Below are 22,845 nucleotides of genomic sequence, written 5' to 3' on the forward strand. Positions count from 1 at the left end.
AGTAAAACTTACCTGAACCTACTCCTGAATTTTGCCGGTTAACAGAGATTTCCGGTTATTTAGGTGCCGGTAAATCGAGAGTTTCCTGTACTTAAAATATCAACATAGTAGATGTCACAAAGGCACAGACGTAATGGCTTTCATGCAAATATGTAACAAGGTAATATGCAGGGCAGCGAGGAGGAGCATCCAAGCTTCTCTCCAAAGTCAAGTAGACCCTTAGTGGGCCAATTTCAATTGATTCTGATTAACACAGATTAAATTGGATCCACTGACATCATCTCTGCCAGTTGCAGGTCAAAACTGTAACAAGTAAGGCCCCTCAACATTGCTTGTGCTTCTGAGCAATCCACATTTCTGATACGTTGATTTGAAAATTAGAATTGCAAATCCAAATTTGGTATTTGGTTTTGGACTCCCCCTAACATTTTTCCCTCTCCCCCTCCTAGTGCTTTGTCTGGAGCACGTACTGATCAGAAAAAGCCGGTGAGCACTGTGCTGTGTTTGTTCCATGACAATGTGGCAGCTGGAAACAAAACAACACCAAGAGATCACTAGTTCTATATAAAAAATAAATCACACACACAAGTACATCCATATTTGTTTTATACAGCAATCACACTGTTAGAATGTTTATATAGAAATAGCTGAGAGCAAAGCAGTTAACCCACAATGTCTTTGTGTATAATGTCAGCTGTTGTTCAGATCAAGCAGATGCTGTTTAAATGAGCATTCGGGGGCTTTACTGCCAAGGGTGCAAGGGGCCTTGGTTGTGTCATGTAATGGTCATTCCTTAAAAATGACAGTTCTGGCACTGTTTAAGTCATGCTGGAGTCTGAATTTGAATATGTTGAAAAACTTTGATAAATTAAAGCAAAATAATTAAACAAGGAAAGGTTTTGAAGTACTGTTTGATAGATGTAACATACAATTCTGATTTCACAGTAGCAGATCTGCTGTGGCATTTATCACTGTCAATTGGACAGTATGCTGTTTTATAATAGAGAATTATACTATGAAACATATAATATATTATCAAAAACACCACATGCAATCACAACAGCCATTTCCTTCATTCCTCACCAGAAGTCATCAGAAACCTTTTTTGATTAAGTAAAGATGACTGTGATTGTCGGAAACCAAACACTGCAATCCCAGGACATCACTGCAGGAGTTCCTCGGGATAGTGTCATTGGCCCAAATATGTTCAGCTGCTTCATCAATGACCGTCCCTCCATCATAAGGTCAGAAGTGGAGCTGTTGGCTGGCAATTGTATAGCATTTAGCTCCAGTCAAATGAAGCAGCCCATATTGGCCTACAACAGGATTTGAAAAATGTCCAGACTTGGACTGAGAAGTGGCATGTAATATTTGTCTCATATAAGTGACAGGTAATGAGTATTCAGAAACAAGAAAAAGCTGAACCACTCCCCCACCCACACTGATTTTCAACAACACCACATCACTGGGTGCCCTACCATAAACATCTTGGGAGGTCACCATTGACCAGAAGCTTAATTGGAGCAGCCTTATCAACACTGTGGCTACGAGAGCAGGACAGAGGCTGGGTACTCTGCAATGAATAGCTCCCCTCCTAACTTCTCAAAGTCACTACATCTACAAGGTTTAAGTCAGGAATGTGATGGCATACTCACCACTTGCCTGGAGGGGTTCAGTACAACAACACTCAAGAGGCTTAATACCATCCAAGACAAAGCAGTCCATTGAATCAGCGCCCTGCCACTGGACTGAACATCCATCCCCTTCACTACCACTGTACTGTGGCTACAGTATGCACTATCCATAGCCTGCACTGCAGCAACTCAGCAACAGCACCTCCCAGCCCTGCAACCTCTACAACCAAGAAGGTCAGAGCAATAGGATCATGGGGACACCAGTACATCCAATTCACAAACCATTCTAACTTGGACAAATATCATCGGTCCTTCATTGTCACTGGGTCAAAATACGGGAATTCCCTACGTAACACCATCCCGGGAGCATTATCACCACATGTCCTGCAACAGTTCAAGATGAAAGCCCACCACCATCTACTCAGGGGAACTAGGATGGGCCTTTATCAGTGTTATCCATATCCCATGAATCATTTTTTCTTCTTCAATCTTCTAACTTTGCATATATCAATATTTATATCCACCACAAACTTAACAATTAACAAAAGTATCCAAGAAACCCAATAGGCAAAATACTACAGTATGTTGAATATCCAGATTATGAGATCATGTGATAATATTAACATTTCCAGGATACTGATGGTGAAATCTATAAATGCTATTACAGCCAACAGAAATTTTACTCTTAACTAAAATGTAAAACGAAAACTAATCTGGAAAAAACCAGCTGGTAGGCAAAAAGCTGTGCTGGAGAGGTGGCATTGCACATAGTAAGTCAAAGAATATAAGAACATAAGAAATAGGAGCAGAATTAGGCCATTCGGCCCTTCGAGCCTGCTCCGCCTTTCAATGAGGTCATGGCTGATCTTCTACCTCATATGCTCATTCTCTTGCCTGTCTCTGATATTGTTGTTTTCCTGTTTCTCTCTCTCTCTGTTTCTTTTCTTCTGCTTTTATTTTTCTCTTTCTCTTCTTTGCAACTTCTCTTCCCATAACTCTTTTTTCTTCTCTCTCTCTGTCCTCTTCTTTGTCTGTCGTTCTTTTCTCTCGGGTTGGAGGTGGTGCGATGTATGACATCGTGTGGCAGGTCAAGGACCCACTAATGTCTGCAGGTTGCATTTGGGGTGAGATTCCAGGGAAAAAGCAGCCCTTGGTGGTTCCACTCCCATCACCTCCCCAATCACTTATGCTTCCTCCCACTCCATCACTCTCATCACATTCCCTATCCCTTCAGCCAGGCGAACTGCCTGTGGAGGCGTGACAGGTGCCGGCAGCTCAGCGCCATTATGCAGATGAGGCCAGACGACCAATTTGTCACAATCCTCAGGTCCTCCGTCTTTGGGCGCAGTCTCGTCCAGCACTTACAAATTGGCCTAAACTAAGTTCTAGACCCAAGTATACCAAAGGATCCAGAAGATGGGCCAAGGTATGGCAATTGCATTTCATGGGACTAAATGAATGCTGTGGGGCATCAGTAAAGGAAACATGGGCATTTGATGAGTGGTTTCTTAGCAAAGGAAAAGGAGAAATTGGATATAATTACCACCAATTACTGAAAGTATCCAATCAATATGAAGCAGTTATTAACAGGTCATATGTTGCTCTTTTAATTATAAGTTGAAACAAGCTACATCAACTGAATAACTCCAGGGCAGTGTACTTTCCAAACAATATTTATAGGTTGAAGAGAGTTCAGACAAGTAAACCGAGGCTGTCATGGGGTTCTGAATTATAAAGACAGACACACACAACCAAACTTGTATTCAATGGGGAAAAGGAGAATGAGAAGGAACATTGGCAGTGAATTTCCTCGGAGCTGCTCCCACTTCACCACCAGCTTCTCCAGTCTCTCCACATAACTGAAATCCCTCATTCCTGGTACCATTCTAGTAAATCTCCTCTACATCCTCTCCAAGGCTTTGACATCCTTCCTAAAGTGTGGCACCCAGAATTGAACACAAAGGGGGGGGAATTTTAACCCCCAAAAATGGGTGGGTTGGGATTGGGTGGGAGGTTAAAGTGTTAAAAAACTGAATCCCAACCTCAAACCGCCTCCAACCTGCCCACTTCCGGTTTTAACGGCGGTAGTACGGGGGTGGGCAGCCAACCCGCTCCCAGGAGGCGGGTCGCTCACTTAAATGTCATAATGAGGCAGGCATGCCTCAGATTTTAACCACCATTACAAATTTAACTGTGGCTGGTCGGGTTTCGCAGGCCTCAGGGAACCCACCAGCTAAAGTAAGGCGAGGACTGCTGGATCCAGGTGGTAAATGCCTTTACACTTACCTCATGGATCTAGCGCCCTGTCTCACCCACCCCCTGCCATCGGAGACCCCAACGATGCTCCGGCCTCGATCCTACCCCCCGCCACTGCTCTTCCGGCCGGCCCGGATGCTTCACCCCCCTCCCTCCACCCGATGCTCCTCCAGCTGGCACCAATTCTTTCATTTCCATCTGTCTGGCTGCGGGTGGGAAACAGAGCTTTGAAATGCAAATCAAGCCCTGCCATTAAATTTGACAGTGCCTGCAAACCTGTTCTCCTGGGTTTCCTGACTGCTTTCTAGCCCCACCCCCCGCAACGACCCGCCTCTGTTATATCCGTGTATCTTAATGTTGTGTCCTTCAATAATCAGACAACAGACTGCAGGGAATGATCAACAGGTGTTTACTGAATGAGGGTTCAAACTGCAACTGACTGTACAGATCACTACTCAGGGTTTATATACAGGTGTGGTCACTGCCGGTACTACAGGATACAGGAGCTGTAAAAAGTAGCTCTCCCCCTTAAAGGTACATACATTACAATTCCTCCCCTTTTAGATTAACAGTACCATAACACTCATTTAACAATTAAATATCAAACTAATTACAATTAACACTTTTAACATGCAACATTAACTGAAAATAGTCTATTTATAAATTCAGTCTTTGGGGAGGCTTCCTGATTCTTTCTGGATAACGCCTTTCCCGAGTGTCTCGTTCTTGGTGCGGAGGCGATTCTAACACCCTGTTGTCAGTTGATTCATCAGCTTCCAATGCTATTGTTTCTGAGGTAGATGCGACCTGTACATCGGGTTCCTCACCAGGTACGTATGGCCGAGACATGGGGTTGACTCGTTCCTGTGACTCTAGGATCTGGTCAGCATGGCGTCTCACAATGTTCTCCCCAACATCCACTGTGTACATTAGTGGCCCCTGCCGTGTGCATATCGTTCCTGGTTGCCATTTCTCTGTTCGGTAGTCGCGGGCCAAGACTGGTTGCCCTACATTGAAGCTCCTTGTCGGCTTCTTATTGATGTGCTGGAATTGCTTACTCTCAACATCTCTTCGTACATTTGGTCTGAGCAAATCCAGACGAGATCTCAACCTTCGGTTAAAGAACATCATGGCTGGGGCCTGGTTGGTGACTGCATGTGTCGCATTTCTGTAGGCTAACAGGAAATTGTCCACCTTATGCTGCAGTGGAATGTCGTCATCGCACATGGCCTTTACTGCTTTTTTAAAGGTTTGTACGAACCTCTCAGCCAATCCATTTGTGGCTGGATGATACGGGGCGGATGTGTAATGTCTTACCCCATTCCTTTTCATAAATTTCAGAAACTCTTCAGACACAAACTGTGGTCCGTTATCAGAGCAAATCTGCTCTGGCAAGCCGTTCCTGGCAAAAATGGTCCGTAGGACTGCAATAGTTTTCTCCGTGGTGGTGGAGGACATTTTGATCACCTCAGGCCATTTCGAGTGCGTATCCACGGCTATTAAAAACATTGAGTCCATGAATGGACCAGCAAAATCAATATGCACCTGTTGCCATGGAGATGATGGCCACTCCCATGGGTGTAGAGGGGCATGTGGTGGTGCATTTTGGACCTTCTGGCATCCTGAGCAGCTCTTTGTCAGGTCCTCGATTTGCTGATCGATCCCCGGCCACCACACATAAGCCCGAGCAAGGCTTTTCACTTTCACCCCTCCCAGATGACCTTCGTGAAGCTCATTGAGCACTCTCTCCCTTAACTTGGGTGGAATTACCACTCGGGATCCACACATCAATGTCCCCTGGCATACTGACAGCTGTTCTCTTCTGGATGAGAATGCTGGCAACAGTGAGTCGCCATGCGCTGGCCATCCCTTCACCGTCAAATCATATACCCAAGACAGTGTCGGGTCATTTCGGGTCTCCTTCTCTATACCAGCATTAGTTAAAGGCAAGCATTCAATTATAGTCGAATGAAATATTTCGACAGGATCCACTGCTGGTGCTTCCTCCGCAGTAGGCAGTGGCAGGCGTGATGGCCCATCAGCGTTTCCATGCTGTTTCGTGCCCTTATACTCGATTTCATATTGGTGCGCCCCTAGAAAAAGGGGCCATCTTTGTAGCCGTTGCGCAGTCATCACCGGAACGCCGTTCTTTGGATTAAAGATGGAGACAAGTGGTTGGTGGTCAGTTAGCAAGGTGAACTTCTGCCCGTGCAGATAGTGATTGAACTTTTTCACTCCCCACACTAGGCTGAGGGCCGCCCTGTCAATCTGGGCGTAGTTACGCTCGGCTGAGGTTAGTGACCAAGACGCAAAGGCTACTGGCCTCTCTGAGCCGTCCGGGAATTTGTGCGACAGCACCGCTCCAATGCCATAGGGTGATGCGTCACACGCCAACCGAATTGGTAGTGCTGGGTTGAAATGAGCCAACACCTCTTTTGATGTGATCAATGTTTTGCTCTTCTGGAAAGCTCTTTACATTCGTCACTCCACTTCCATGGTACCCCCGCTTGCAGTAGGGTGTTCAGTGGGTGTAGTACGGTAGACAAATTCGGCAAGAACTTATGGTAGTAGTTCACCAGCCCGAGGAACGACCTCAGTTGTGACACATTTTCCAGTGCTGGAGCCTTGACTACTGCCTCAATCTTTTCAGGGGACTTATGTAACCCCTCTTTATCAATAACGTGGCCACAATAAGAGATCTGCTTCTGGAAAAACTCGCATTTGTGGCGATTAGCTTGGAGCCCATATTCCTTCAATCTAGTGAGCACCTGCTCCAGGTTGGCAAGCTGATCACTGTCATTTTCGCCCGTGACCAGGATGTCGTCCAAATAACACTGGGTCCCTGGAATCCCTTGCAGGACTTGTTCCATTGCCCTTTGCCAAATAGCCGGAGCTGATGCTACCCCGAACACCAGCCGGTTGTATTGGTAGAGACCTTTATGAGTGTTGATCGTGAGGTACTGTTTCGAGGCTTCTTCTACCTCCATTTGCAGGTACGCCTGGGCCAGATCAATCTTAGTGAAGCATTTCCCTCCAGATAGCGAGGTGAAAATATCTTCAATCCGCGGAAGCGGATATTGTACAGTGTGAAGGACTGGGTTCACTGTCACCTTAAATTCCCCATAGATGCGAACCTTCTTTGGTTCCCCAGGCGTATTACTCAATGACCTCTTCATTACAGGAACGATGGGTGTAGCCCACTCGCTCCAGTCCACTTTGGACAGTACTCCTGAACATTCCAAACCTTCCAGCTCTGCTTCGACGGCTGGGCGGATCGCATAAGGTACCGGTCTGGCCTTAAAAAACTTTGGGCTTGCATTTTCCTCTATTTTGATCATCGCTGTTATGCCTTTTAGTGTTCCGAGTCCCTGCTGGAACACTTCTTGTGCGTCAGTTAGCATTTTTGACAGTCGTCCAGGTGTGATGTCTTCATCCTTTTTGGCATCTACAGTCAGTGCTTGTATGGAATGCCAATCTAGCTATATCTTCCAGATCCATTCATAGAAACTGTTGTGTTCGTGTGTAGATAAAGACACTGAAGACAGGAGTTGGTTCATAGGTATTTACTAAGCAAGTCTGGGGGGGGGTTCTAAAGGATATACACAATACACAGGCTTATATAGCCCAAGTGGCAATTACCGGCATTACGCACACCTGGGGCTCTTAAAGGCACATACACCACAATTGCTGTTAAAGGCACATACACCACAATTCCTCCCCTTCTAGCTAACTAGTACATCATATTTTAAGTAATTATTAATTACATGTTATATGCAAAATAATATACATTGCTGTATTAATTAATTATAAGTTAGTCTCTCAGGAGGCTTCCTGACTCGGTCCGGATAACGCCTCGGGGGTGTAGTAGTTTCTGGTGCTGTAGTAGGTTCTTCTGGTAAGGCTGATTCGGCTTGAAGGCCAGTGTCGGGTTCCAGTATCACCGGATCGGAGGTAGATATGGGTATCTCTACTTCATCGTTAGATGTATAGCGTGGTGGTATAGGTTGTCCCTTTTCGGATGACTTGATGATTTGGTCAGCATGGCGCCTTATTATGCTTTCTCCGATGTCCACGGTATACATCAGTGGTCCTAGTCGTGTGCAGATAGTTCCAGGCTGCCATTTCTCGGTACGGTAGTCCCGGGCCAAAACCGGTTGGCCTATCTGGAAGGCCCTAGTTGGCCTTTCATTCATGCCCTGAAACTGCCGGTTCTCCACGTCCCTTCGGATGTTGGGCTTGACCAAATCCAGCCGGCATCTTAGGTTTCTATTGTAGAACATCATGGCGGGAGTTTGGTTTGTAACCATATGTGTTGCATTCCTATATGCAAATAAGAAGTTATTTACCTTGTGCTGAAGTTTTATGTCTTCATTACCCATGGCCTTTATGGCCTTCTTAAAGGTCTGGACAAACCTTTCAGCCAATCCATTGGTGGCGGGATGGTATGGGGCGGACGTGTAGTGCTTTACCCCATTGTTCTTTAAGAACTTTCTGAATTCTTCGGACACAAATTGCGGTCCATTATCAGAACATATCTGTTCCGGCAGCCCATTCCTGGCAAATATGGTCCTTAATACTGTGATGGTTTTTTCCGTGGTGGTGGAGGACATCTTTATTACCTCCGGCCACTTGGAGTGTGCATCAACCGCGATTAAGAACATTGAGTCCATAAATGGACCAGCAAAGTCGATGTGCACCCTTTGCCAGGGAGATGAGGGCCACTCCCATGGATGTAGAGGGGCCTGTGGCGGAGCATTTTGGACCTTCTGGCATCCTAGGCAGCTCTTGGTCATGTCTTCGATGTCTCCATCGATACCTGGCCACCATACAAACACCCTAGCTAGGTTCTTCATTTTCACTCCACCCAGATGCCCCTCGTGAAGCTCCTTTAGCACTTTATCCTGGAGTTTGGGTGGAATCACCACTCTGGATCCACACATCAAGGTTCCTCGGCACACTGACAGCTGTTCTCTTCTTTGCGAGAATGCTGGCAACAGTGGTTCGCCATGTGCTGGCCATCCCTTCATTGTTAAATCGTAGACCCGTGAGAGAGTAGGGTCATTTCTGGTCTCCCTTTCAATGGCAGAAATTGTCACCGGTAGACATTCCACTATGGTAGAGTGGAATATCTCTACTGGGTCTACTGTAGGTGCCTCTTCTATCGTTGGCAATGGCAGGCGTGATAAACCGTCAGCATTCCCATGCTGTTTTGACCCTTTGTATTCAATGTTGTATTGGTGTGGCCCTAGAAAAAGGGACCACCTCTGTAGTCTTTGTGCTGTCATAATGGGGACACCTTTCTTAGGGTTGAATATGGAGATGAGGGGTTGATGGTCAGTCAGCAAGGTAAATTTTTGTCCGTGTAGGTAATGGTTGAATTTCTTCACTCCCCATACCAGGCTGAGTGCTTCCCTGTCTATCTGGGAATAGTTACGCTCAGCTGAGTTCAATGAGCGTGACGCAAAAGCTATCGGCCGTTCCGAGCCATCAGGGAATCTATGGGACAATACCGCTCCTATGCCGTAAGGGGATGCATCGCACGCCAGTCTGATTGGTAGTGATGGGTTGTAATGAGCCAAAACTTTCTCGGATGTGATTAAGTCTTTACATTTATGGAAGGCACGTTTACAGTCTTCGTTCCATTTCCAAATCACTCCTGTGTGTAGAAGATCATTAAGAGGGTGTAGAATAGTTGATAAGTTCGGTAAAAATTTATGATAGTAATTTATTAATCCCAGGAATGACCTCAATTGTGAAACATTTTCAGGTGCTGGGGCTTTTATAACTGCTTCAATTTTTTCAGGTGACTTATGCAACCCTTCCTTATTAATTATGTGGCCACAATATGATATCTGATTTTGGAAAAATTCGCACTTGGGGCGATTTGCTCGTAGGCCCCGTTCTTTCAGCCTAGTGAGCACCTGCTCCAAATTGGCAAGGTGCTCGTTGTCGTTTTCTCCTGTTATAAGGATGTCGTCTTGGTAACACTGAGTCCCCGGAATTCCTTGCAGGACTTGCTCCATAGCTCTTTGCCAGATAGCTGGAGCTGATGCTACTCCAAAAACCAGTCGATTGTACTGGTACAGGCCTTTGTGTGTGTTTATTGTGAGATACTTTTTAGAGGTCTCCTCAACCTCCATCTGTAGATATGCCTGTACCAAGTCAATTTTTGTGAAACGTTTTCCTCCGGATAGTGAGGCGAAAATATCTTCTATCCTCGGAAGAGGATACTGTACCGTGTGAAGGACCGGGTTTACAGTCACCTTAAAGTCCCCACAGATGCGAATTTTTCTCTGTTCCTCAGAGTTATTTTTCAATGCTTTTTTCATGACTGGAACGATGGGTGTTGCCCATTCGCTCCAATCTATTTTGGATAATACGCCTGCCTTTTCCAAATTCTCCAGCTCTGCCTCGACTGCCGGACGTATTGCGTATGGCACCGGTCTTGCCTTAAAAAATTTTGGAATTGCTGCATCTTCCACTTTTATTGAGGCGGTGATGCCTTTCAAGGTTCCTAGTTTCTCTTGAAACACTTCTTTGGCGTTGGCCAAGATGTCTTTTAATCGTTCAGGTATGATGTCATCGTTGTTTTTTTCCTTACTGGTCACCGTCAGTGCCTGAATGGAGTGCCAGTCTAAACGTATCTTCCTTATCCATTCACGTCCCAACAACGGTGGACCACCATCTTGTAGAATGTATAAATACAACTTTTGTATTTCTTTGCCGTTGTATACCACAGGCACCTTTATTTTTCCTTTGGGGTATACTTTCTGCCCCGTATATGTTTTTAAGATAATGGATGTGTCTTTTAGAGGTATATGCGAAAATAGCCTCTCGTAATCTCGTCGATTTATTACGGTTAGAGCTGATCCTGTATCTAGCTCCATTTTAACTGGGGACCCTGCTATTATGAGGGTAACCCAAATGGTCTGGTAATCTTCATTGGCAATTACATTATGTAATTTGAGAGAGCTTAGTCTCTTGTTCCCGGAGTCGCTATCGCTCTTCTGGTCTTTGGAGCTACTGTCCGTCATCATTTGTACCTTTCTGTGCTTTTCCATATTGATTCTTTTCCCGTTAGTGGATTTTTTATTTTCAGATCGGCATACACGTGGAATGTGTCCCATCTTTCCGCATCGCCTGCATGCTTTTTCTTTGAACCAGCAATCCCTCTGGTCATGGTTGGATCTGCCGCAGCGATAACATCTCTCGAAACCCCGTGTCATTTCATGGGTGCTGAAGTCCTGTGGCCTTTGCTGTATCTTTGCCGCTCCTATTGCACTGAAAGCCTTGTCCAGTGTTAAATCTTTTCCAGAAGATACCTTTTTTTGTGTTTCTACACTTAGGGGATCGCAGATGAATTTGTCTTGCAGAGAATCTGCCAGTCCTGCCTCGAATTGGCAGTGTAGGGTATCAACAATCTCCTCAAAATTCTTGTCCATCGGTTTGGCTGGAGTGATTAAGTTGCGTAACAGCTTGTATGTTTCTGCGCCCATTAGATCCAGAAGCACTGACGCTTTTCTTTCATCTTCTATTCCATTTGCGGTGCAAAACACCTCCACTCTTTCTACATATGTGGTCCAATCCTCTATCTTGTTATCAAAAACATCAATATTGCCAAAGTTAGGCTCTGTTTCGTTATCAAAAGCATCAATATTGCCAGACTTAGGCATTTCAAAAAAGATATGGCGCTTCCCGCACTTTTTTTTTTTCTGTAGCAACGATATGGCGCTTCCTGCGCTTTCCCGCCGCTGCTACCGATAACAACGCTGTTTTACTGTGGTTTCCGTTTATTCACTGTTGGAGACTCGTTCCCGACGGAGGTCTAAACGCTGACCTGCTTGCCGCGCCGGCCGTCTCCCGAGTGCACCCTCCCAGTCCGTTATTGCTTGCCTCCGATTTCGCTGCCTGTCTCAGCTGCAGAGCCCGCCGCTGGAGCCCCAGCCTGACGCCCAGGAAGGATTAGCACAGTACCTGCCACCAGCTTGGCCAGCTGGTGAAACCACAGTTTCTATTACTTCCTTGAGTCTTCTGGACGCTGGAGGAATCGATGTCCTTGAGGTGCTGCCGAATTGCAGGTAAGTCCGTTTCCACTTCGTCGCCACTGTAGTGTCCGTGTGTAGATAAAGACACTGAAGACAGGAGTTGGTTCATAGGTATTTACTAAGCAAGTCTGGGGGGGGGGGGGTTCTAAAGGATATACACAATACACAGGCTTATATAGCCCAAGTGGCAATTACCGGCATTACGCACACCTGGGGCTCTTAAAGGCACATACACCATAATTGCTGTTAAAGGCACATACACCACAGAAACATAGAAACTAGGAGCAGGAGTAGGCCATTCGGCCCCTCGAGCCTGCTCCGCCATTCAACGAGATCATGGCTGATCATCCAAACCCTTAGCACCCGGTCCCTACACCGACAGCCATCCCACCCAAGCCCTATACCCGTAACCCCGTAGCCCCACATATTTAATCCCCCCTAACACTAAGGGCCAATTTTTATCATGGCCAATCAACCTAACCCGCACATCTTTGGACTGTGGGAGGAAACCGGAGCACCCAGAGGAAACCCACGCAAACACGGGGAGAATGTGCAAACTCCACACAGACAGTCATCCGAGGCCGGATTTGAACCCGGGTCCCTGGCGCTGTGAGGCAACAGTGCTAACCACTATGCCACCGTGCTAGTAGTGGTGGTCCTCCATCTGGCAATACATATAGGTCCATTTTTGGTGTTTCCTTGCCGTTATATATAACGTTCACCCTTATTTTTCCTTTGGGGTAGACTTTTTTCCCCGTGTACGTCTTCAAGACAATCTTTGTATCTCTCAAGGGTATATGTGAGAATAGCCGCTTGTAGTCCCTTCGGTTTATGACTGTTAGGGCTAATCCTGTGTCCAATTCCATTTTCACTTGGACTCCTGCTATCTTGAGCGTGACCCAGATAGTTTGGTGATCCTCCGTTTTGATCACATTATGTAGTTTCAGACAACCCAGCTCCTTGCATCCGGAGTCTGTATCACTCTTTTGTTCGTCTGAACTACTCTTCGTCACCTTATGTACCTTCTTGTACTTCTCCTGTGGAGATTTCTTGCTGCTGGTTTTCTTTCCCGACCTGCAGACTCTTGCTATGTGTCCTACTTTTCCACACTGTCTGCACACTTTGTCCTTGAACCAGCAATCATTATGGTCGTGTGTTGTTCTGCCGCAGTGATAGCACTTCACTGTTCCGTATGACATTTCATTTGTGCCATATTCTTGCGGTCTCCGTTGTATCTCTGCAGCGCCCCGTGCTGCTGCTTCGTGTGATACTGAAATGCTGAAAGCCTTGTCCAGTGTAAGATCCTTTTCTGATAGAAGCCGTTTCTGGGTTCCTTCACTTTGAAGCCCACACACAAACTTGTCCCTTAAAGTATCTGCTAGTCCCGTTCCAAACTGGCAGTGTTTCGATAGCTTGCGCAGTTCCGTTAAATACTCAGCATTACTTTCATCTTTATGCTGGTTCCTTTTGTGAAACTTAAATCTTTCTGCTATCAGCAGCGGTGTGGGGTTTAAGTGGTCCTGTAGGATTGACACTACGTTTTCAAAATCCTTTTCTACTGGCTTCTCTGGGGTTACTAGGTTTTGTAGTAAGCCATACGTTTTTGCACCCATTGAATTCAACAATACCAGCGCTTTCTTGTCATCTGGCACTTCATTCACCTTGCAGTATACTTCTATGCGTTCGACATATGTCGTCCAATCTTCGACTTCATTGTCGAACGCTGTGATACTGCCACTCTTCGGCATTTTTGGGTGTGGTTAGACTGGCTTAAAATGGCGTCTCCCGTGCTTTCCTTTCTTCCCCGCTGCGGCTTAAAATGGCGTCTCCCGCGCTTTCCTTTCTTCCCCGCTGCGGCTTAAAATGGCGTCTCCCGCGCTGCTGCCAACGCCGCTCTCGGCGGTCCTCGTGGCAAATGGCGACACCCTGTGGGTTTCATGCACTGCTCCTGCGCTGCTGCCAATGCCGCTCTCTGCAGTCCTCGTGGCAATGGCAGCGCCTCGCGCTTTCCTGCGCGCCCCTCTCCCCTGTTGACGATGCTCGGCCCTTGAACACCGGCTGCGCTCTGCTCTCTCTCGTCTCTCTCCCCGTTGACGCTGCTCGGTCCTGGACACCGGCTGTGCCCTGTGCGCTCTGCCCTCTCTCTCTCCCCCGTCGACGCTGCTCGGCCTTTTTCAGTGTCGCTCGGTCGGCTCTAGCCGCCGCTGTTCGGGAAGGGTCTGCGCAGTACCTGTTGCCAGCCCGTTTCGCTGGACCACCGTGACTGGAAAGCCAAGCCTGGCTCTCGACAGCCTCCCCTGCGATGCTCAAATCTCCGCTGGATGACTGGGCGGTTGCCCGTGGTCGACGCCCGTGCTTCTGGACTCGACCTCCTTCCACTGTTCTCCAGGAGCGAATCCCTGGGAGGTGATGCAGAGTTGCAGGTAGGTTCGAATCTGCGTCGTCGCCAATGTTATATCCGTGTATCTTAATGTTGTGTCCTTCAATAATCAGACAAGAGACTGCAGGGAACGATCAACAGGTGTTTACTGAATGAGGGTTCAAACTGCAACTGACTGTACAGATCACTACTCAGGGTTTATATACAGGTGTGGTCACTGCCGGTACTACAGGATACAGGAGCTGTAAAAAGTAGTTCTCCCCCTTAAAGGTACATACATTACAGCCTCCAGGTTAAAATTCCAGCCAATATTCCAGCTGAGGCCTAACCAGTGTTTTATAAAGTTTTAGCGTAACTTCCTTGCTTTTGTACTCTATTCCTCTATTAATAAAGGCAAGGATCCCATATACTTTTTAACAGCCTTCTCAACTTGTCCTGCCACCTTCAAAGATTTGTGTACATACACCCCCAGGTCTCTCTGTTCCTGCACTCCCTTTGAAATTGTACCATTTTTTTTATATTGCCTCTCCTCATACTTCCTAAAAAATGAATCACTTCACACTTCTCTGTGTTAAATTTCACCTGCTATGTGTCTGCCCATTTCGCCAGTCTATCTATTGCCTCCTGAAGTCTGTTACTATCCTCCTCATTTGCTACATTTCTGAGTTTTGTATCATCTGCAAACTTTGAAATTATGGCCTGTATACCCAAGTCCGGGTCATTAATATATATCAAAAAGACCAGTGATCCTAATACTGACCCCTGAGGAACACCACTGTATAATTCTCTCCAGTCTGAAAAACAACTGTTCACCACTACTCTCTGCTTGCTGTCCCTTAGCCAATTTTGTATCCATGCTGCCCCTGTCCCTTTAATTGTATGGGCTTTTAACTTTGCTAACAAGCCTATTACGTGGTAAAAAGATGAGTTTTTTTTAAATGCAACACAACGCACTCTATCCAGCCATCACAATCAATTCTAAGCATCTGCCACAATGCAGTCAGCTGCTAGGAACTGGAGTGACTTCTTGCAGTGAAATGATTGCAGTCTGTTCATTCTTTTCACTGATGCTTACTGGATTTGGCATTTAGAAATACAGGCCTCAATTTCTGTCACCATTTTCAGGCATGAACGGGGTGGTAGCACCCTCAAAATCAGAGTGCAGAACTTACAGTCCTGTTCCTGCCATCATTCAGCCCACTGCCGTTCTTACTGGGGCCATCAGATAGGTGGCCAAGGCTCCTGGAGGAATCAGGCAGGAACCTCATTATACCACACAATCACTCCACTTGCCTCCTGCCTGATAAAAGGGATCACATCAAATCCAGTCCAAGGCAAATAATTTTTTTATTAATAACTTTTAATATAACTTGGCAAAAAGATGGTTATGTTCTTGTGTTCTGACATTTATTATAATTACAGATATAGATAGTACACCCTTGACATACTTCTTGAGTTAGGCCTTTCTAGCTTTGAGCAGGCCTTTATATTGTGCCTTACTATATCATTAAACTAATTAGGCCTGCGAGCTGCATGACGCAGCACTAACCTTTTCACTATGTTACAATTAATACTCACAAGTGAGTTCCAGTGATTTCTGCCTTGTCACAAGTAAGCATAATATTAGCTTGGCCTTTGTGCCAAAATTTGCAGGCACAGTTCTAAGAATTGCAGGACGAGGGGGGTGGATTTCTGCAGGGGTTCTCCAGGTCATCCGCAATCAGTTCAGCAGTTTGTGCATTTTTCTCAGGGTTTCCATGGCTCTCTCACTGAGGTTACAGTGGATGAGCGGGAGAACCCCAGTGGAAATTCACCCCTTACAAATGTGAAGCTGGAAAAAATGTTCAGCAGGGATGAGCATTCCAAATTCTGTGCTTAGACCATCAAAAATCAAATAAAACCTCGGCTTTGTTGTCCAGCTGCGGCAGTAAAATCAATTCAATTTTCTAGTTCATTTAGAGCAGGCATCAGGTCACAGGTGAAATCATGACTATAATAATGGACATTTGTGTGATAAGAGGAATATCATTTAAATACATTGAAGACTAATGTGATCAAATGTCATACAACCCCAGTCAAAATGTCGCCATTATATTTGTGATAGATATTTATGGCCTTCAGATCACTGTTAAAGTTTTGTTGTTGCATGCAATTTTTAAATTAAATAATGACACTGGTTTTCTTATTACTGCCATCCTTTGAATGTTGGAATAATTTCCACTACACGGACATGCTTACATAAAATTAAAAATATCATAGTTGGATGAATAGTGTGTGTGTGTGGTATATATGAGCAAACCAGATAATGAATGGTTCTAGCACAACAGCATGCTTTTATGGATACTATGTAGCCAAATTCAGACCTACCAATGGCCATCATGTAGTCCCAGCGGTCCAGCAGACACATATTAAACTTCAAGCCATCTGCAGTCTGCCCCTGGACAATCAGTGAAACATCCCTGTCCAAATTCTCACACACCGCAGATGTCCACGAGATTAGGAACCAGCACACTATCAGCAGAATGATCCCCAGCATCCTCACCACTCTCCAGCTGGTCATGTAAGGGACTCGTTGTGCAGTTCGAGAGAGGAAAACCTTCAAAACTCTGCAACGTGAGAATGGATAAAATCAACGCTCATTCTGATTAACGTTAGCTCACTACAGTAAAGAAGTCCATTAGCAGTGAACTCGGATATAGTGAAATGTGGTGAAAATAGTGGGAAAAAATCTCACTTTGTCAAATCATTTACATGTAAATAAATGGACGAATACTCCAATTATATAGCGTCCCTTATTCTTACAGTGCAATTCTGATTAGTTTTTCGCTGTTTAGTCCATAATGGGCAGTGAGTGCAGTGCATCTCTCACACAAACAAAACAGTTGTCACAATTCATTAAGCATTTCATATCTGTCTGAACACTGACTAAATCTTAGAAATTTCAAAAAAATGTTCATTCCAGTTCAGTTGTAGGAAACAGTGTAAGATTTTCAATTATATCTGTGAAAGATGCAGCCACATTCACAATCTGAAAAAGTAGAGAATGTAGTATTTTCAACCGGAGTTTAGGAAACATTCTCAGGATTACGGGATGTTTGTGAATGTAAGGCAGTAAGTTGTCAATTTTGTGACTGAAACATTTCCCACTCGGCGAATTCCCGATTTGAACCATACTGCTATGCTGCGACACACAGTGGAAGCTGAATGCCACCTCACAAAAGGGGCAGGGGAAGTCAGAGGACCGCCCATCCCAAGCCTCATAGGAGCTAGGCATAGAGCAGCATCGATGGAGGCTCAGCATCATGGCTCCAGCCTGTTCTCTTGACCAGGAAACTTAAAGGGGGGAAAGAAGGAACAAAAACAATTATGTAACTTCCAAAAAAATCTGAAACCTGAGGAAATGGAGACGTAGCACTGTATTTTAAATCATCACAACGTCAGAAGGAAAGCTCCAATTGGAAGTCAAGCAATTTACTATAATAAATCTTGAGCTTGCTGCTCCCTTCTCTCTTCATTTCATCAGACTGTCAGTACTGTGCAAGCAGACAGTGCCTGATACAGTAAGTTTCCTCACACAGGGACATTTTGTGGTGTCAAATCCAATTGCACTATAAAATGGTTCCACTGCACTGGAGATGATCTTTCCTGTTTTAATCTGCAGACTCCTTGCCCCATTGTGAAGCAACAGAATTGCTGTGTATTCGGCTTCTTGTTTTAATTCAGGCAAATATAATGATATAAATAAAGACTTGCCTTTATATAGCAATGTGACAAGTTTAGGCTCTTGCTTTAGATAGTCTCTTAGGTACTGTGGTGCTAGTCACTCCTGTAAGCAGTCAGAGCATCTTATGTTTTGGGGTGTGCCCATACTGCCCAATATCTAATGGCACAGTAGCATATTCCCTTGTAACTGAGCTGGGTAGCTATGTCTTTTGCATGCATACCTCTTCACTATCTTTGAAAGCAGACCAAGAGAACACTTGGTATAACAACAGGGCCAGACACGAATTGTTAAGCTGCTTTATTTTAACAGCGAGTGAACATACAAAGCAACCGTTATGGTTGGATTCACTTAGTTCAAACAGTATAGCTTGTCATTTGTGTAATAATACAAAACACGCTATCCACACATCACTGAGTAATCTAGATTGATTTAAACCAAATAACTCCTAACTATGATGCGGCATTTTCCTTCTGAGCTTGGTCAAAGCTTTACCTCGCAGCATTCTGTTTAAAAACCTCATTGACTTCACAGCCTATGCTGGACCTGACTGACTGCCTGTGGCACTGTCTCTGTTTTTCAACCATCCTTTGTTCTCAGCTGGAAGGGACCAGAAACTGCCTGTCACAGAGGGTGTAAGGGGTTTATTGATTTCCAAGACAACTAATGAATTGCTTATTATTTACAGTCTATCGGATAACAACATCGAAGCATAGCTCATTAGCCTATCGGCCCACTGCCGTTTATATTTTAAAACATGTGTGCGAATACACTTTGCTTTAAAACCCTTTATCAGTTCCTATGTTCCTCTTTACCTCAGATCCGTTTTGTGGAAAAATGGTCATAAAATCCCCAAAAATGGTCCATTAGAAATGTGGGTTTGTGTGCCTAAGAAAGCAGACCCAGCATTACGGGTCTCCGCCCATTTTTCTAGTCTGTAACACCCTGTGAACTAATATACATAGAGGGTTATGGGCCAGGACATTGTCCCCCAATGTTTTATTTCCTCTTTAGTGGACTTCATGGATTGCAAGCATTGTAGCAACATTAAAAAATTGTTAAAACAAAAACAAAACACTGCAGACTAGACAGTTGAAACAAATAATGGTGTAGCTCATTGCTATGTAAATAAGGTGCCTTCGATTTCCTTTCTTCCTCATTGGCATGAATTACAAGTGAAAAATATATAGATTTGGGAGGCTCAAGATAGGTAAAAGGGAGGTTTTACTCGTGTATTGTTCAGCAAGTAAGAGAATACTCAAAGTTAAGCCAGGTGATAAAAGTCATTGATATTATTTTAATGGTGATAGATTGGGAAATGCTGATGTACAGAGGGACCTGGGTGTCCTTAAACACCAGTCACTGAAAGTGTAGTGTATGTGCTTTAAGTCAGAACTACTTTTTACAGCTCCTGTATACTGTAGTACCGGCAGTAACCACACCGGTATATAAGCTGTGCGCATGCCTCTGTACCCCAGTCTAGAAATTACCCTCCTCCAGTAAAGACCTGTTATTTGTTTATGTACAGCATCCGTGTAATTATTTATCCACTGAACCACGGATCTAACAGTGGCGACGAGTGTTGATGCGAATCTACCTGCAACATAAAAAAACATTTTTTTTTAAATAGTCGAGTCCAGGAACACGGGCGTCGACCGCGAGCAACCGCCCAGCAGTCAGGCAGAGATCCAACTTCGCTGGGAGGCTGTGGAGAGCTGGGCTTGGTTCCCCAGCCACAACGAACAGTAAGAGACCGACGACAGGTCCAAAGCAGACCCTTCCCAAGCAGCGGCGGCTGGAGCCGACCGACGGCAGAGAGAGAGAGCCGGGCAGCGTCGACGGGGTAAGAAAGATGGTGAAGAGAGCAGGGCGCGGCCGGGGGTTGATCACCGAGTGGCGTCGAGGAAAAATACTGCAAACCGGAGAGAGGGTAAGAAACAGCCGGGTTCTAGACTGAGCGGCGTCGACAAATATCAAGAACGTGCAGAGCACAGCCAGGGATCACGGGCTGATCAGGGTCCGCGGGGCGAAGCAAGGGGAGACACCACTGAGCCGCGGAGAAGCAGGGAGAGCGCGGGAGGCGCCATTGAGCCGCGGAGAAGAAGGAAGAGTGCGGGAGACGCCATTTTGCGAAGCCGCAGTGGAGAAGACGGGCGAGCACGGGAAGGAAGGAAAGCGTGGGAGACGCCATTTTGTGCCAGCGGAGAAGAAGGGGAAGCGTGGGAGGCGCCATTGGGGATAGTTAACGCACAACCAAGGATGCCGAAGAGTGGCAGTATCTCTACGTTCGACAATGAAGTCGAAGATTGGGCGACATATGTGGAACGTATTGAGGTGTACTGCAGGGCGAATGAAGTGCCAGATGCTAATAAAGCACTGGTTCTGTTAAATTCCATGGGTGCAAAAACTTATGGGTTACTGCGAAATCTAATAACCCCAGAGAAGCCGGTAAACAAGAATTTTGAAAGCATAGTAGAAATCCTACAGGACCACTTAAACCCCACACCGCTGCTGATAGCAGAACGATTTAAGTTCCATAAAAGGAACCAACACAAAGACGAAAGCAATGCTGAGTACCTAACGGAACTGCGCAAGCTATCGAAATACTGCCAGTTTGGAGCGGGACTAGCAGACACGTTAAGGGACAAGTTTGTGTGTGGGCTACAAAGTGAAGGAACCCAGAAATGACTTCTATCAGAAAAGGACATTACGCTGGACAAAGCTTTCAGTATGGCAGTATCACACGAAGCAGCCGCAAGGGGCGCTGCAGAGATACAACGGAGACCGCAAGAATATGGCACCAATGAAATGACCTATGGAACAGGGAAGTGCTATCGCTGCGGCAGAACAACACATGACCAGAAAGATTGTTGGTTCAAGGACCAAGTGTGCAGATAGTGTGGGAAAGCAGGACACATAGCAAGAGTCTGCAGGTCTGGGAAGAAAACCAACAGTAAGAAATCTCCACAGGAGAAGTACAAAAAGGTACACCAGGTGATGGACAGTGGTTCAGACGAACAGAAAAGTGACACAGACTCCGGAAGCAAGGAGCTGGGTTGTCTGAAACTACATAATGTAACCGAAATGGAGGATCACCAGACTATCTGGGTTACACTCAAGATAGACGGAGTCCAAGTGGAAATGGAATTGGACACAGGGTCAGCTCTAACAGTCATAAATCAAAGAGACTACAAGCGGCTATTTTCACACATACCCTTGAAAGCTACAGAGATTGTCTTGAAGATGTATACGGGGCAAAAAGTCTACCCCAAAGGGAAAATAAGGGTGAAAGTGACATATAAAGGTCAGGAAATACCTAAAATGGATATATATGTATTGCCAAATGGAGGACCACCACTGCTAGGACGTGAATGGATCCTGGACGACTGTCAAAAATGTTAACTGACGCAAAAGAAGTGTTCCAGGAGGGACTAGGAACACTAAAAGGAATAACAGCAACAATTAAAATAGAGGATAATGCAAGCCCAAAGTTTTTGAAGGCCAGGCCAGTGCCTTATGCGATCAGACCAGCGGTTGAAGCAGAGCTGGAAGGGTTGGAACATTCAGGAGTACTGTCCAAAGTGGACTGGAGCGAGTGAGCTACACCCATCATTCCTGTAATGAAGAGGTCGTTGAGTAATACGCCTGGGGAACCAAAGAAGGTCCGCATCTGTGGGGATTTTAAGGTGACAGTGAACCCAGTCCTTCACACGGTGCAATATCCACTTCCACGAATTGGGGATATTTTCGCCTCGCTATCTGGTGGTAAACGCTTCACCAAAATTGATCTAGCCCAGGCGTACTTGCAAATGGAGGTAGAAGAAGCTTCGAAACATTACCTTACGATCAACACCCATAAAGGTCTCTATCAATACAACCGGCTGGTGTTTGGAGTAGCTTCGGCTCCGGCTATCTGGCAAAGGGCGATGGATCAGGTCCTGCAAGGGATTCCAGGGACCCAGTGTTATTTGGACGACATCTTGGTCACGGGCGAAAATGACGGTGATCACCTCGCTAACTTGGAGAAGGTGCTCGCCAGATTAAAGGAATATGGGCTATGAGCTAATCGCCACAATTGCGAGTTTTTCCAGAAACAGATCTCGTATTGCGGCCACGTCATCGATGAAGAGGGGTTACATAAGTCCCCTGACAAGATTGAGGCAGTAGTCAAGGCTCCAGCACCTGAAAATGTGTCACAACTGAGGTCGTTCCTCGGGCTGGTAAACTATTACCACAAGTTCTTACCAAATTTGTCTACGGTATTACACCCGCTGAACACCCTACTGCAAACAGGGGTGCCATGGAAGTGGGATGACGAACGTAGATGAGCTTTCCAGAAGTGTAAAGAATTGATCACATCAAAAGAGGTGTTGGCCCATTTCAACCCAGCACTACCAATTCGTTTGGCATGTGATGCATCACCCTACGGCATTGGAGCGGTGCTGTCGCACAAATTTCCAGACGGGTTGGAGAGGCCAGTAGCCTTTGCGTCTCGGTCACTAACCTCAGCCGAGCGCAACTACGCCCAGATTGACAGGGAGGCCCTCAGCCTAGTATGGGGAGTAAAAAAATTCAACCATTGTCTGCATGGGCAGAAGTTCACCTTGCTGACTGACCACCAACCACTTGTCTCCATCTTCAATCCTAAGAAGGGCGTGCCAGTAATGACTGCACAGCGGTTACAAAGATGGTCCCTGTTTCTAGGGGCGAATCAATATGAAATAGAATATAAAGGCACGAAACAGCATGGGAACGCTGATGGGCTATCGCACCTGCCACTGCCTACGGTGGAGGAGGCACCAGCAGTGG

The 22,845-nt window shown here is 45.7% G+C and overlaps 1 protein-coding gene across 1 annotated transcript in view; it reads right to left on the reverse strand.

The window, feature by feature from the left end:
* Nucleotides 1–22,845, reverse strand: part of gpr158a (G protein-coupled receptor 158a) — a 702,414-nt gene that overhangs the window by 99,118 nt on the left and 580,451 nt on the right. The window contains 1 exon segment of the mRNA XM_085987742.1: nucleotides 16,683–16,921. Coding sequence (XP_085843868.1) covers nucleotides 16,683–16,921 — 239 coding nt within the window.

The sequence above is a fragment of the Somniosus microcephalus genome, chromosome 5, assembly GCF_052327205.1.
Source record: "Somniosus microcephalus isolate GS21.2 chromosome 5, FLI_Smic_1.0, whole genome shotgun sequence".
NCBI lineage: Eukaryota > Metazoa > Chordata > Chondrichthyes > Squaliformes > Somniosidae > Somniosus > Somniosus microcephalus.